General features: G+C 34.9%; 2 protein-coding genes across 2 annotated transcripts; both read right to left on the reverse strand.

Moving 5' to 3' along the window:
- Positions 1–2,978: 2,978 nt before the first annotated feature.
- LOC147289911 (lectin-like protein LEC) lies at positions 2,979–4,363 on the reverse strand. Its single transcript, XM_086237979.1, has one exon. It carries the CDS (start codon positions 4,225–4,227, stop codon positions 3,157–3,159), a length of 1,071 nt encoding a protein of 356 aa, XP_086094105.1. The 5' UTR covers positions 4,228–4,363; the 3' UTR covers positions 2,979–3,156.
- Positions 4,364–15,078: 10,715 nt separating this feature from the next.
- Positions 15,079–16,334, reverse strand: LOC147289912 (uncharacterized). The gene has a single exon (XM_086238320.1). The coding sequence runs from the start codon at positions 16,217–16,219 to the stop codon at positions 15,449–15,451; it is 771 nt and encodes a 256-aa protein (XP_086094446.1). The 5' UTR covers positions 16,220–16,334; the 3' UTR covers positions 15,079–15,448.
- Between the last annotated feature and the right edge of the window lie 1,255 nt (positions 16,335–17,589).

Raw genomic sequence — 17,589 nt, forward strand, 5'->3', positions numbered from 1 at the left:
ACCCAAATCCATGGAACCATCCGAACCCATAGATTCCTTCAAGCTCGCGGATGGGTCCATGTTCCTACCCAAACTCACGGACGCTTCCAATTGCAAGCTTACGGAGGTATTACTATACAAGCCACGACTAAAGGGACCTAAGAACTTCATGTTCTACTAGGAAACCAACTCTCATACGAATTAAATGGCTTGAATCCTCTCCAAACAAGGATTCAAGTATAGGAGTTCAATCCAATATGGATTATACTTCCCGGTGATTACAAGTTTAAATCAACTTACAATCCTAAGGCCATAGGGATTACATCATCTCCTATAAATAGACTCTCATAAGATCATTTAAAGGTAAGTAATTTCAAAGCTCTAAGCCAATGCTTTGAGTTGATAATTGATCTTGTTTTCTAACTTGACCGTCGGAAAGCCTTTGGCCGGCACCATACCGGTGCCCCCTTACCTCCGAAGGTTTTCTATGTTTTCAGGACCGAAGATTTCTGGACTCAAGCTACTTGGAGATTTTGTGTTACAACAGTGGGGTTTCTCCATTGAACTATCTTTTTTAGTCAAATTGATTAGTTAATAGAAGTTAGCATATGTTCTTTCAAAAACCCAAAAGCAAAAAATAAAAAGAAAAAGAGAGAGAATATTTTCACAACAAATCCATAATCAGGGATTCTCAGAGCTTGATGGATCGGATTGGGCAATCGTAAAGACTATAAAGAGCTCGCACTAAGACCCACTAGGACTTTTGATTATGAAAAGAGAGAATAGGCATCAATCTTTATGTGCTCCCACTAATATTTGTATGCATCGAAGCTGCTTTCATTTTCCATTTGTTTAGTTTTTGGTGATTGATAAAGTGATTCCATTGTTGATTGTTAGGCTATGATATTTGTGGTTTGCTCTTCTAAAGCAAATTAGAAAAGATGGTGTTATTCTGACCTTTGCCGTCTCCTCATGCATTTTCTAAAGCTTTCTAAAAGAAGGGTCACTCACATAGTCACGTCAATTATCAAGTGCGCTGATGATGCTAAATAGTTGGGGGTTGTTGTAATTTTATTTTTGTTGGGTCTCTAACCCCCATCTCACCCAAAAGAAAACATTCAATCCCTTCTATGCCCACCTAAATCCTAATAGTTGTGAAATTCTTTTAAGGTAGATCTAAAGCCATGTTTGTTTGGTCCTAATTCCAAATCTGAAATAGAATTGGATTTCATTTAAGGAAGACTTTATGTTTGGTTCACTGAAAATGAAACAAAATTAAAGAATTGATCTAAGTTGACTGTAAATCAATTCCATAAAAAAGGAGGAATATAAATACCACGAGAGATGTGGTATTTCTATTCCATAGTTAATCTAGAATGTAAAAAGTACCATATATATTCTTTTATTATTTGGCTATATTGAAAAATTAGAAAGTATAATAGAAAATATTATCAAATGTTGAGAAATAGGAAATATTGGCACATAATTATGGCACATATATTGATATGTGTCAATTACCAAATTAAAAAATATAATAGAAAATATTACCAATAACTTTGATTATGTTTTTGTTCTAAATGTAAGAATAGGAATTGAAAACCTATTACATTCTGGGATAACAGAAATACGAGTATAATTACTATTTTTATTTTTGAATTTCGGTCAAACAAACGGGGCTTAAATGTAACAGTAGTGCTACATATACCATATTTTTATACCATAATTTTATACCACCTTATGTGACAACTTATATGGCATTTATACATTGGATACTAAAAAATAAAATTAAAAACCCAAAAAGAAAAAGAAAAACATTGTCCAATAAAATAATGACACGTCAGATGGTATAAAAATATAGTATAAGAATATGGTAAGTATAGCATTATTCTAAATGTAATATGACACCAACAATCCTCTCATTTGTAGGCCTACTTTGTTTACAAACCGGGCTAAGCCAGCTGCAGACTTGCCAGCCCATGTTCTGGGAAATTGGGCATCCAGTCTAGCATTCATTTTATTTGGGTTGATTAGTGCTCAACCTTTGTACCTACAAACAAAATGTTCAAATCCTTTAAGCACATTCTAAACATGCCACAGTGCCATTCTCACATACCATAATTATCCAAGTAGAATCCCTGGGAGTGGGCTGGCATGGATTATATATATAGAATTTTATTCACGTCCGCACCGGATCGAGCCTATATATATATATATACACATATATATATCAAAGAACAAACCAATTATATCAAACCAATTATATTTTGATTTCTGAATTCACTTCACTGAACAAGTTGCAAACAAAAGTGAAGATAAAAACAAGTAGGTAACGAGAACCCACCCATCATTGACCAAAAAACTTACAAGCCAACTTCCAAAGTCTATAATAAAACAGACTTTGGCATGCCAATTATAATTCAATCTCAGAGAGGGCACAACATGCCAACAATAATCCAATTTGGCATTGTTTTTACCAAAAAGAGACTGATAATATCTTCTTCCCCAACTTTCACAAATCCAAATTATCGAATGTTTTTACCACCAAACAGACAGTGATAATAATAAATCTCATTGGCATGGGGAGAAAGTTTAAATTCTATATTAATGGAACTATATAATGTGAAGAAATCTAGTAGAGCTATGTTATTCAAAGAAGAATATAGTATCTCTATTGACAAAGAAAAGGTCTTACAACAGCTAAGGGTAATACTGAGGCAGTTCCTATGGAGACTCTGCACATAATGCTAATGAAGCAAAGGTGAAGTAGGGGAACCAATACCAGTCTACCATATCAAAAATTTTGTTTTACTCCCCATTTCATTTCTTGAATGAGATTTTACAAAATTTTCAACTAAGTACTTCAGCTTATAAAAGTTTCCTTCTACTGAGATAGTTTCCTTATTAGAGAATCACAGAAATTTTCATATAAAATTCTAGCCTTCCAAACTGGTAATGGAAGTAGGAAATTTTTACTAAATTGCACAAAATAGAGCTACATATATTGAAAGAAAAAGACAGAGCTATATACATGACATATTTAATCATCAAAGATAATTGCAACAGAGTTGACTATCAGATTGCACAACCAGAACTACAGAATTCATTACATTTGTTTGTTAGAACTTACAACAACACAAACAACATACATTCACAGCAAAAGGTCACACCTTTTCCGCTCTACTTCTTCACACCATCAGCATCTTCCTCTACCACTACATTAATCTTCTCATACCTGAAATCCATAGGCTTCACAGGAAGCTCAGCAGGGAACACCGTGTGCCTATCAACGATAATAGCCCACAAAAACAGCACCACAAATGCCACCAATGCTCCACACCCAGTCACGAAAATCATCCTGGCAAGAACTGCCATTGGACAAACACGCAACTTATGCTCCTCACCATGCTCATCCAAAGAACCCCCCCTTGGATTCACTGGAAGAGAATGCATCGAATGCCGAACGTTTCTAAGCCTAAACGTCCAAGAATACACACTGGTAATCTGTGACGAATTGCCATTCAAATTCGATGAGCTTATACCAGCATACACATCCTCATCTCTCCACATTCCCAACAAATCTATCCCATATGCAGTAATCGGATTATAAGGCCTTGGTGCACCTAATTTACTTAGCCTAATTTCCAACCGTTTCGAACTAGCATCATAATCGATCCAAGATTTCAACTTTTCTCCACTGTTAAGCACCAAATTCAATGAAGAAACATTACCAACAGTGAGAGATACAAAGCTACCCACATTGACCCCTATATGATTGGCATTCAAATCATTCACATTTTTATTCAATTCAGTGTCAAATTCAACACCCAGGAACCGATTCTCACCGCTCAGCCCAAACGGGCCCTTACCCGAGAATGTGGACCCAAAACCGCCGGGAACTAAAACGAGCACAAGGCCGTCGCCGTTGCCGGGCGTGATCGAGAAGGTGAATTCGGTGGAAAACGACGTCGGGTTGGTGAGATTCGCATCAAGAAACTTGAAGGGTTTTCGACGAAGAAGAAGACCGGAGCTTGAGACCGCTGGTCGCGTGAGGCTGACGTAGGAGTCGGCGGCCACGAGCTTGGCGTCGCCGAAGAGGGCAATGTCGGAATCGAAATTGGAGATGTTGGTTAGGGCTTGGAGCGAGGAAGAGGAAATGGGTTTGGCAATTAGGGTTAGGGTTAGGAAATAGAACAAAGACAGGAGGAAATTGAAGGGGAAATTGGAGCTGAAAATGGTGAACTTGGCCATTGTATTTGCAGAAACCGAGTCTTCGTGCAGTTGCTGAATCAAAACGAACTCAACATTTTTCTGATAACAAGAAAATAATTTCTCTATATATGGCTTTCTGATATCGGAGGCTTCAATCTTCTTGCCCAAAAAAGAAATAAAGAAAAAGGAAAAACGCGCGAAGCATATGCCAAACGAGGTCGTTTGCTTTTACGCGATGAGTCAAAACCAGTGTTTTAAATTGGTCAACTCTACCCATATATAATAGCTTAGTTGGGTTGACAGACAATAATTCTGTAGCCCTTAATTCTTTAGAGAAATGAATATTAAATGTTTATATGAAGATAGGAGTTTCTCCTCAAAGTCACAGTCCAGTTGTACAAGTGTAAGGCCCCAAAAGGAACGGCCCAAGTCTAAATCCAACATCTAAAAGGTACTGAAAATAGGTCAAAAAGCCCAAATAGGGGTTCGAAAGTAGGCTTGGGCAAAAGAAGGCCACGAGCTCGCCCGAACCCATAAGAAGCCTTGTATAAACCTAAGGGCTATATATGACTGGTCACTACGATCGAGCTAAACCAAACTAGGCCCATAGGTATGGCCTAGATGGGCCTTGTTAGTTGTTATACCCTTACCCGAGGGCAAAAATACGATTCTACCTTCACATAATTGGTAAGGACATATTGTGAATGAAAACTTTTAGCTAAATGACTCAAACTATACCCCATATATTTATTTATGATATGAATTTCCTTTTGTATCAATCTGAGGATTGAAATTTTCATTGTGTCAATTAAGGATTTTTTTTTTTTTAGTTTTTATTTCAACTTTGGTATGATGTTGGACCCATTAAACCTTCACTAAATTCAGAAAAATTATAATGGGTTTAAAGATATGCATCTTCTCTTTACAACCAAATAAAGATCACCAAAATCGGACATTTATAACTCCAAATAATCGACTCCAAACTACAATACCCGAAATTGTCTAATTTTCCATATATTTTTCCAGAGGTCCGATTGGATAGTTTCGGATACCCTAGTTTGAGGCTGATTATCTGGAGTTGTAGATGTCCGATTTGAGTAATATTATATGGTTGTAAAAATGAAATGCATAACTTTAAACCTAGTATAAGTTTGCTTAATTTGGTGAACGTTTGATTAGTCCAACGTCGTGCCAAAGTTGAGATAAAAACTGAAAAAAAAAAAAAAACAAAGTCCTTAATTGACAGAAAATGAAAGTTTCAGTCAGTTGACACAAAGTGAAATTCATGTCATGAATAGATATATGTTGTATAGTTGGAGTCCTTAAACTAAAATTTTCTCTATTGAGAAATTAGGGGCAAATTCCCCAAGACCGATGCGTGCGACATATATATCAAGATAAAAATGTCACCTCATTATATATAGACACATAATCTCAAATCAAAGAAAAGGAAAAATTAATACCTCTTTTCCTATAAATTTTCAATATTCATCATATTTTAAGGTAATAACATCAAATTTGTATTTATTTGTTGGTTTAGTATTGGAGGATATTTGACGATACTAGATCAGTATCCTGTCTGATAACCATTTATTTGTTTTCTTTTGGAAAGAAGGTGCATAACCTATAAAGAAACATGTATTTGAGAGCATATATATATATAGAAAACCTTAGTTTTCAATAAATTTATATCTACGTTAGATTAATGCGTAGAGGAATGTTGGAAACATTTTTGAACTGATCGAATATGTACCTCATTTCCATTCTTTTCGATCCTCAACAAACATGGTAGACAACTACTTAAGATAATATATGGTCAACTTTATACACATCTCAATCGAATCCCCCAAATAATGAGACACAAAAAGAAAAATCAAATCCTCCAGATCTCCAATACATGGCTGAAAATTGAGTTCCACAAAGCGCAATATATATCAAAAGAAAGAAAAACTAAATTGGGGGTGAAGGGGTTTGATTTTGGAGGAAAGTCAAGGGTTTTGGGACCCCATAGAGCAGGCAAGGAGCATCCAATCCCTTCTCAGCTTGAAAAAAATTCACATATGGGGGGTTTCCTTTTGGCAGCTTGTGTGTCCTTGGCAAAGCTTGTGTAGTGCAAGAGGGAGACAATTGGGGTACATATTTTAGAACTGAAGATATAATTTGTACACTTTGGTCCCCAACAATTCTTCCTCGATCAGCTTGGACCCCATGTTATGTACCACTTGTTCAATTCTATTCAGTTTGGTAAAGAAATAAAATGATGATCTTACTGTTAACTATCATAATGAACAATAATCACAGCGTAGACCACGCATATTATCATTGTACTAGAAAATTACTGATTTTTCCAAGCTTTGCATAGATTTAGGAAGCTTCTGAAATCAATCAGTTAATTTCCTTTATGCTTTCTGCATTATTGACAAATTCAACGTGAATTAAACTCCATATTTAATAGTGCACAGCTAACTTCCACCTCTACACTACACATGGTCAAAGCAATCATTTTCTTGTGGAGCTCAGAGCCCTAAAGTGTAGAGAAATTTTTGTATTCACATTGTATATAAATTTTACATACATATATATTATGAGAGAAAATATATAATCAATTAATTAGCAGATACAATAACATTTTGAGTACTGTGATTTAAGTTATCATCCTTGAAATATATTAAGTAATAAAATAGAGATGGTAGAAGGTTGGGGCCATGTGACAAAAGGGATTCTATATATGGTGAGAGACCACTATTAGAATGTTGGGGTCATGTGCTATATAAGGTACAACAAAAAGGACCCTTTATTTCAAAATGAGAGCAATGGTTAAAAGGACTTTTTATTTTATTTTTTAAAGGTGGCTCATGATCACATGTATGATTCCTTTGCCTTTGGGACACTCAATGTGAGGCCCAAAGTGGGGGAAAAAGGAAGTCTTCTTAAGCTTATATATCATCTTTCACTGCCTTGGATTCTAATTAAAGTCCCTAAAAGCATGTGATTTGGAGTCGATTGACTCTGGGCCACCTCATGCAGGTGTGGCCATGTTAGTCTGTTCCAGTAGGTTCAACTGAGTCTGATCAGTCTCTCTAACTTGGCAAGCAAAAGATTGACAAATTAAGTCAGCAAAACTTAGTTTCAGGCCAAAATTACCATGTGGGTTTCTAGCAATTGCTTGAAAATAAAGTCACCTTTTGAAAAGGTGAAATCAAATTGTTGGTAGTATATTGTAATGATCAAAAGCTTCAGAAAAATATGGGTAAATTCCTTAGTTCCAGGCACTGTTTTATTCTCCATGGCCTCACTAATCGCTAGCTTCCACTTATATCTGTTAATCATTAGTTATAACATGAACAACAGGAACATCAAGATTTAATTATACTACAATTCTTTTTCTGCTTTTTTATTTTTGTTTCTCTTAAGTTAATGCTCATTCACTTTATATGCATGTGTAAGTGCATGTTTTGAGTAAAATAGCTGCAAAAGATCCTTTTGGTTTAAACAAAGTTTATTGCTCCGGCCACTTACATGTTGCAAAAGATCCTTAATTTGTTTTGCGAACCTCTTCTATTAGAAGACTTAATTGATTAAAATTGCTAAGCCCCGTGCTGTACGTTTTGCTGTAATTCTTCTTCTGTTCTCGACCCGTACGTTGGCCCTCATTTCACCAAAAAAAAAAAAGTTACTAGCTGCTAATTCACTTGCGAATTATGAAGTGTTAACTGCGAATTAAACACATATAATACATCTAGATTCACTAAAGATATATAATTAATCTAATATAATAACTTGCATATACAAATATTTATGTTAAAATTAATATAAGGAATTTAGGTTTTAACCGATCGTTGTTGACAAACACACACACAGAGACTGTATATAAATGAAAATTCACATTCATGACAACTGTAAGTTGTTAACAAAGGACTAGGAGAGTAAGATAATGAAATAGAACGCTTTTCGGAGCTAATTTCTGGTTTTTGTCGCCCAGCTGTATCCCCAGCAAATCAGATCCAACGTGTTCATGATCTATATTGGATTTGGGGTTTGGTTTATACTTTATATATAGCTTCTATTCATATATATGATATGACAAATTACAAATTAAATTCTATACAAGATGGGTGAAGCCATGGATGCAGAAAAAGAATTTACTCTTAAACATAAGATATTGCAGTAGTATATATATGCATATATAGAATATGAATTACTATCAGAGTGGTTTCAAATTATTACTAGTTGAAAAAATTAAACAACACAAATTACTTGTATAATTTCCAAACCCCAAATTATTGTGTCAAACATTTTGATCATGAATGCATGATTATAATTAAAGAACTTACTTGAATTATCATAGAATAAGGTCTGAATTACCTCAAGTTTGGCTCAACTCCTTGGTTATATACAGTTGTTGATGCGCATGATGAGAGGGATAGCATGATATATTTATGTATATATATGCATGTATATGCATGTATCACATATATATATTCCTCAAATTCTTGAAGCTGCTAAAGGAGAAATCCAAAGGGATAGCATGATCCAAAACCATGGAAATCAAGAGCTAGGATCAATGCGATCCCTTTGGATGCCTCCTCTAGTTACAGTAGTATATGAAACCAACCCAATATCACTTCACTTCCTTCAAACTCTCTCTCTCTCTCTCTCTCTCTCTCTCTCTCTCTCTCTCTCTCTCTCTATTGTGGTGGAAAGTGGAATTTGAGGAGCCTTCAATATAAAAGAGAGAGTGAGTGCTATTTTCCTTTTCTTTTTGCTTTTTTTTTTTTCATAAATAATACCACCTTCATCTTCCAAGTTACTATTCAGTATTCAATATTGTATTATTATTATATTGTTATTTTTTTATATATCAAATTAAATATGAGGACATATTTTCCAAAGATATTTATATACTTGTAGACCCCATTCTCAAACAAGCCAGACCCATGGAAAACACGTACACTACAAGTCCCCAACAAATATATATATCACTATTAATTAATTTCTCATATATATTCTCCTCTTCTAAATCAAGCTCTGTGGTCCAATTCATGTTTAATGAAATTAATATGTGCCAGTCAAGATATCAGAGAAATATATTGTATTATTTGATTTACAACAAAGAGACGATCGAAGTTTTAGTGTAATAGAATTATTTTTTTAGTACAATAAATTAAAAAGGAATTAACATTTACCTACCAAAAACTAAATTAATGAGATTAAAAACGACAAAAAGGGTGAGGAGTGAGGACCATTACTATTTACTAACTAGACCTATAAATGGTGCACATGGATAGGCACCAATAAACAGGGTATCACTCTTACCAACAATGGTCAATACCTAGCTTGTAGTTGTAGATGCCAAATGCCAATGTTTTGATCAATCGAGGATTAAATGTCTATATGTAAGAATTTGCTCATTGTCGTCAAAGAAGTAAAAGAAATTAACTCAAACTTTGAAGGATCAACATCCTCAAATTCTTCTTTATAAGTGGTATTTCTCAAATTGTGATTGACTTATTAAAGAATGACTTATAATATTGTTCTTAAATTATATTATAAGAAGCGGATCCACTGGGTATGTGCTGATCGAAATTGTGCTGATGCACAATACGGTGCCGTTTTGTTTAGTATATATAATTATATATATATGATTGGTGGATTATACCTTTTTCCTCAACCTGGCAATAGCTAACTTTTTAAAACTTGTCACTGGTTGTTAGTTGTTACTTCCCAACAAGAAGGTGAGAGAGAAACTTGATCCATACCAATGACTTCTCGTGACTGCACCCTCCCTATATATACAGACTACAGTGACTATATAGTCCATTAATACCTGAAAGGGGAAACATGATTGATCTAGTGCTTGGCAAAACAGCCAGCCCTGCTTGGCGAGAAATGATCGATCGATCTCAGCCGCTGAATGTGTGAGCCACCAGAAGATTGATGATGGATCGATGGTGCTAGATCTTGTCCACACTAGTGAAGCAAACAATGGACCACAAGCACAGATATATGGAGCAGTAGGTAGGCCTGGGCTAGCTTATATATCTATCAACATCTATGGTGGTGGTATATAGACCCCACCATGCACCCACATATTTACTCTCTCCCACACATAACGCAAGCTAGTACGTAGTAGTGGGGTAATATTTGTGGTTGGCTTATACTGTCTGATATGAATTCAAAGTAGGGTTTGGTTCACCTCTGTGGAGTGTGGAAATATGTCCCTTGTTTGCAGGACACAAAAGTTATTTTCTCTCAGGCCTTGTAACCCATCTGTTGCAGCACCAGGACCTTGAAGGTACCAGCTCCCAATTGGCAACTGCCCTATATTTTGTATTTCATATCTTCATGACTTCTCTCCCATATATGCATCATGAGACTCATTCACTTAGTGCCAAACACCCCCTTCCACTCACATTCACTTAATTACCTTCTTTCTTGTTGGATTCGTTACATTGGATTTTGGGATATACAGAAATTAAGTTCACATGTGAGTTGGTGCATGCATGCTAATCCCCAATTCCCCATAGCAAAAAGAATCATTTACAATTAAAAGGCACAGTATATATGTAGATCGATCCAATGAATTCCATATTCATTTTCAGCATGAAGAGGGGATTTAATTTGAGTCATTAATATCATCTATTGGGGTGGTCCTACATAGACTAGCTAGTTAGCCTAGTCCTTTAATTCTTGGATGTTGGAGGTTTGGACCACAACCATTAATTAGCATGCACCATTATGAATACCCAATATGTGGAAAATGTATGTGTTCTTTTCTATCAATTTGTATGAATGCTTATGGCCGGCAAGAAGCTAGAAAGAATATATAATTGGCTAGAAATGTGGTGTGGGTATAGAAAAGGTTTTCTTTTTTCTTTTTTAAAGTTACCTCTCTGGTGTATTGAAACTCTTAAAGTAGATGCAATAACTAGTTTATTAAAACTGCCTGGCCCAAGTTAAGGTTATTAGAGAGAGCTAGAGTGGCAATGCATGTGAGAAAATGAATCTGGCATGCATTGATCAACAATAATAATTCAAGTAGTGTCAACTGCATGCATGCTAGCTATAACATGAATTTTGCAGACATCACATGAGAAGATATTTGCGCGCAGACCCAAAAAAAAGTTAAAATTGAAATGGGTGCTCTCATTTGAAGTCCTCTGTTTCCTGTGGGAGACTATATATGTATAGCTCTTAGCTTGCTATAGGGTTCTGTAGGAGTACTAGGGAATTTGAATTTCAAAATATATGTTTGGACTGTCTTGTTACACACAGCTAGCTAGACCCACCAAGGTTTATAATATCAACAGGGATCGATGATATATATTTGAATCTGTAAAATTATGATCAGGTAGCGGGCAATTGGGCTTTCAATCAGAGCTGGTACACGTACACGTACACAGCTGTTGGTTTCTCACTAGCTAGATGGATAGGTAGCACATGGATTTTGAATGTCACATGGACTCAATTAGGACGGTGTTGGACAAAAAGGACAAATCAATTAGTGCTTAGGACACCTTCCCCTACCCCACAGTCCCACACCCTCTATACCCATGCAGCTGAGCCAACTTGTTTGGCATCAAAGTCAATAGCTCTAAATCTGGTTTAATTGTGTAAGAAGTGGGACATGTATATGTTGATTATTGAGAGAGTCTGCAGTCAAGGAATTAGGGTTTTGGACCCTCACATGCAGAGAAGATATGATATTAAGGGTCATATATATATATATATGTATATATTCCTTCATTACTCACTAGGGAATATTTCTTTTCCTGGGGACGTACGTGAATTATAAACATTGAAGGTGACTGTGTCTAGCTAGCTGTCATGCACATTGGATCCCTTTTGGTCATCCTCAATGTGTTTGGCATGACTCTCATTTCTGAAATTAAGTTCACCTATATATATATATATTATGGTGTTTGGTGTAGAGTCCTCGTCTGCAGGTTGCCTATACATATTGCAGCAATACATTTTATGCAGTCTATTTAGGTGCGTAGTTGTGTGTCTGTATGTATGTGAGTGGATGTGTGATATTTTGTTTGTTTCAATTAATTCTAGTACGTATCTACAAATCAAAATATTTATATAATTTCATTCACACTTAAAAAAGTATTATGAATGTATTTCATATTATCAGATAATAAATATATGATTAAAATTAAAAATCAAGCAGAAACAAACTAATAGATTAAAAATATAATCTATACATGCATGTACATAAAAAACATGCATGTTGGTATTAAATCAAATAGTGATGACCGATCAAAAAAAATCATCAACTGGTTTTAGTATGAGAGAATAAAAATGAACACTTGTAGGCTGTAGCGAATTGGTACAAGAAATTTATACAACAATCTACCTACCTCAATCGATCTCGTGTTGAGGCGCTAGACCCACATGCCCCTACAATTAATGAAATTCAGTAATTCAGGTAAAAATGTGAAATCATATATGTTTGAGAAATGAATTAATTAAAATTAAGGCATATTTGTGTAGTGGGTTTTAACAGTAGACCCGTTGAAAACTTTTGTTAAAATCTGAGTCATGTCAATTAAAGAGATGGAGCACCAGAAATTGGAGCCCTCTAAATCCCCACCAGGAGGGCGTTTGCGGGGCATTTGTGTTTGTCCATAAAAGGCCATTGGCCCTTAATTTGTTGCTGGTACACACACTTTGATGGGGTGTGTGATTGATCTTTTGAGTTAATTTGCATGACCCATATATAGCAGCAGAGTTTTAACTTTGGTCCTTTCACGAATTTGGTTATGGTTGGTTGGAAACACATCTCATTTCCATTGATGCTATTGCTTGCTTCCTAATCATCTAAAGTGAATAACTTTGCCTTTTGATCATCTTAGATCTCTAGCTTTTGAGCAAATATGCTTTTGATCTTAATTTCCAGATATATATATATAAAAGGGGTCGTGTGAAAAATAAGTAAAAGCAATAGTTTTAGTGTAAAATCAATTTCATGGCTCAAAATTGGGGCCATGTGAAGAGTAGTCTAGACTCTAGAGGCCATAAAGAATAGGATGCTGTTCTTTCAAATGCTTCAACATTTATTTGAATATTTTACTGCTTTTGTGCGTAAATCACTATAAGAAAAAAAACCATTTAACCAATTAGTTTATGTAGAAATCTTTTGATAAGCATTAATATTCATGGTGCTGCCATTTGTATATATTAACATCATTACCCAAATGCCTCAACCATATATCCCACAATCCTCAGCCCCAATGAATGCTCCTTCATCATCATTGTCATCTTTTTCTTGGAGAAGCTTCAATGACAGCTAGCTAGGTTGCACCACGAGAAGGATAGTTTTCTTTCTTTCTAAATCTCTTACATTCCTTTGAAGGTGAATTTCACAGTGAACCTCATCCTTTAACTGCCACAACTCTGTCAGTTGTGTTTGTTCCTTGTCCCACCTCCAATAGGCAGAGAAAGTATCCAAGTGAGGTTAGTGAACAACATATGAAAGAAACAAGGCTTATTTACTAGTTTGCCCCTGAAAGTAACTTCTAATCTAACTTCACCCCCTAACATTTATTTTATATCACTTTACCCCTGAAACTAATTTTCATGTATTACTTTGCCTACTTCCTATTTTTACAAATTTTGAAAATTAATTAAAAATAGTTCCGGACTCAGAAAAATATACGGAAAATTCCTACGGACTCGTCTTGACTAGTTCTAATTTACTATGGGGTCAAATTACCAATTTTCTCTCTGATAGTTTCTAGAAAATTTGGGAAGTCCAAATTTATTTATAGAAAATTAAAATAAATTTCCCTCTATAAAAATTCAAAAATTTCTGTAAAGTCTCAGATGAATTCTCAAAAATATTTTGAAAATTACCAAAAACCTGTTTCAAACATTTCTTCCAAGACTTTATGGAAATTCTAGAATTTTCTAGAATTTATTTTATAAAGGAAAATTTATTTTCCTCTAAGACCGAGAGGTCTTTTGGGTAGCAAGTGTTCACAAGAAAGGTAATGTTATTGTTTAGAAGACCAACGATGTAAACCTCGTATTTTTTGGAGTTCGAGAGATTATCTTATGAATTTCTAAAGAGTAAAATGTATTTTAATTTTCTAGAAACATTTGGATGAAAAATTAGTAATTTGATTTTATAATAAATTAATACTAGTCAAGATGAGTTCGTAAAAAATTTTTATGTATTTTTCTGAGTCTGAAGTTATTTTTAATTAATTTTTAAAGTTTATAAAAATAGAAAGTGAGCAAAATGATACACGAAAATTAGTTTCAGGGGGTAATATGGTACAAAATAAACCTTAAGGGTGAAGTTAGATTAGAAGTTACTTTCAGGAAGTAAAATAATAAATAAGCCAAGAAACAATTAGATAGATGGGCCAATAGCTGGATATGAGTTATGGGCCTGGCCCACCCCCAGCCCAACTTTATATATGATGGAATGGACTACCCGTGTTCAAAATAACTTTATCAAACCATGTTTTTTTGTCAAAAATAATGATCGTGAAGTGATGCGATGGGATGCAATGTGAGGATATGTATGCACATCAGAAACTCGTGAAAATTGTTTGTTTAAAAATAAGAGGTGCACTCCTGGCCAAAAAAATAAATAAATAAATAAGAGGTGCACTAGACTTTTCAAGGCAAAATATTGTTATTGTATTCAATAAATTAATTGGTTATCCTAATCGAATTGTTCTGCAACATTGTTTTTTATTGATGTAGCAACGCCGTGCACGATTATATTTATAATAGCTTAATCCAGAATCCCAATCCTTAAGCATTTGTCTGAAAATTTACAGTGAAATCCACTCATGGGATCCAGCTTATTTGCATTTAGACAATGTGCATTTTTCTACTTCTTACATCAAAACACCAGTCCATCTTGGATCATCACACAAATTTCACTCATAGCTCACAAAACCTTATGCCATAACTAGCTAAAATTCCATGGGCTACTCTCTAGGCAACACCCATATTACTCATGATGCACAATTTACATTCGGAAATTTTCGGATATGCTATGCTGTCAAGACTAACAATATGATTTCACTGATTTAGTGAAATTTTGTTTATATATAGGACACATATTGATAGTTTATCAACATAACATGTTATATATATGTAAAAAAAAATTACTCAATTCACATTTGCAAACGTGTCAAAAAAAAAAAAAAGATTGAATTTCTAAGTTGTAACCCAACCAATTAAGCAATAAAAGGAATATATGATCATGGAGAAACAAGTCAATCATGCATAACTATCACCAACTTTTCTTGTGACCATGTCCATGTTGTTGCAATGGGGGCATGGCCATGGTGTGGTTTTGTTTTGGAGAAGAAGATAAGTCGCTCAATCTTCTTACAAGTTCCTTCTTCTTTGATCCCCTTCTTGTATTATTTGATCTCTCTTTCAATGTTGGAACTGCGTACCAACCAATACATGTACATAGTATTGCAGTTGATCGCCCAAACACAGCCAGCAACAACAAAATGAACACTATAAACACCGGCAAATAGTGCGATGGTCTTCTCCACCTATCCAACTTCAGTCTTGGCAATTGCTTGACTTGGTCTTTTGGGGACACAGAGGATTGATCAATAGTACTAAACTTATCCAAGGCCTCTGAATTTCGGGTCACATGCTTTTCTTTGACATCTCCAATAATATCAGTACTCTTGGTTTTGTTGTCTTCCTTTTTGTCCTTCAACTTGACCACAATTGGAACCGGAACGTCGTCGTTTGTGTTCTTGTACACAAAACGAACGAAAGATATGTCTTGGGAGTCCGTTTGTGCATAAATCCTCTGCCTCTTCTCTTCAAGTTCAGCTAAAAGTGCAGAGTACTTGTCAAGGCCACGACTGGAATATGGGTTCTTATTGCTGTCCTTGCTACGGCTTCTATAAAGCCTACTAGTACTTCTTGGTTTTGATTTTCTTGGTGGTGAAGAAGCTTGAGTAGTATTGGTGATCATCATGGTTTCATCATCATCATCCTCTTGGTGAAAAGTGCCACAGCTAAAAGGGCTGAACATATTTGATCAAAGACTGAGCTTTGGTCAGGAGGGTATGGATAAATTTTGAGCTGATTTGGTTGTGATAGGAAGGGAGAAAGTGAGAGCCCCTTATACTAATTGGAGGGCCTGCAGATAGAATCATGGAAGACAGAACCAAACAAGCATAGTCAAGTTAGAGGTTTGAAAAATTTAAAAATTTTATAGAAGCTTCCCACCCCACATGGATCTTGGTGTGTTTGACTAATTGGAAATGAGGGAAACTATAGATAGGCCCCCTTTGGTTCAAGTTTTAGAGGCTTGAAAATGAGAAATCAATTATATTCCTACGTTTTAGTAAGTACAGGGAAAATAAATTAATTTTTGGCTCAAGGAAATATGATGTCTTTATTGGGGGAAAAATAAAACCCTTACTTCAGCTTGAGTTTTGTTTTCCCTCCTTTTGGAAAAACAATTGCTTCATTTTTCTTTTTACAAAACTAACTTTGCTATTATTTAAAAAAATGTCATTTTTATTGTCATTCTTTAAATAAATAATAAATTAGGGTATAATTGAAAAACTGACACTTTTCATTTTCAATTTATACACAATCCAAACATAGAAATGAAACTAAAAAAGTAATTTATGGTTTACTTTTCCAAAATTACCAAAACGCAGAAAAGAAAAATTCACATTAATTCTATGAACTAAACGGGTGTTTAAAGATAACAAGTGTTGGGTTGAGGCCAAAAGACAGAATAAAATGTTGCACAAAAAATAGAATCAAGTATATATATCTACTGCTTACCACTCCTAATGCTTGATTAGGTCCAAAAACAGAAACCAACAATTAAGTAAACTGTCTTCTAGAAGGGGCACTGCGAACAAGAGTTTTATAATAAGAAAGAACAGTCAGCAGATGTGCTCAAGTCTAACCACATCTTAAAGAAATATAGTATATGTATGGTTAATGTTTACATATATTTTGGCAGGTAGTTGATTGTGGAATTTAAGGGGTTTGGATTGGACTGTGTATGTCACTCAAAACTAGTTGTTGATGGTGTAACCTTGACACATTATATTTAACTCACGGAACCATATGGAATTTCAACATTCTAGTTTTTGTAAAACTAATAATGAAACTTATGTGAGACGCTTGTACTGAGATTATAAAGCTGCATTATTGAACGCGCTTCAGAAATAGACCTTTCCTTTGTATTTCTACTGCCTACTGAAGAATATAAGGCTGCAGCTTATACACGCTTAAGTCTTAACTCAACACTCAAAAGTCTGCAGACTCTAAGATATTTATATCAAGAAGAATATAGCGTCTCCGGAAGTCTAGATCATCTAGAAATATAGCCCCACACACCACAACAACCATTCCATCTCATATTCTCATAAACTCAAA

Source organism: Dryas octopetala, chromosome 3 (assembly GCF_963921425.1).
Source record: "Dryas octopetala chromosome 3, drDryOcto1.1, whole genome shotgun sequence".
In the NCBI taxonomy this organism is placed as follows: Eukaryota; Viridiplantae; Streptophyta; class Magnoliopsida; order Rosales; family Rosaceae; genus Dryas; species Dryas octopetala.

Excerpts from the sequence above, each read along its gene's own strand:
- LOC147289911 (XM_086237979.1), bottom strand. The coding sequence starts at position 4,227 with ATGGCCAAGTTCACCATTTTCAGCTCCAATTTCCCCTTCAATTTCCTC.
- LOC147289912 (XM_086238320.1), bottom strand. The coding sequence starts at position 16,219 with ATGTTCAGCCCTTTTAGCTGTGGCACTTTTCACCAAGAGGATGATGAT.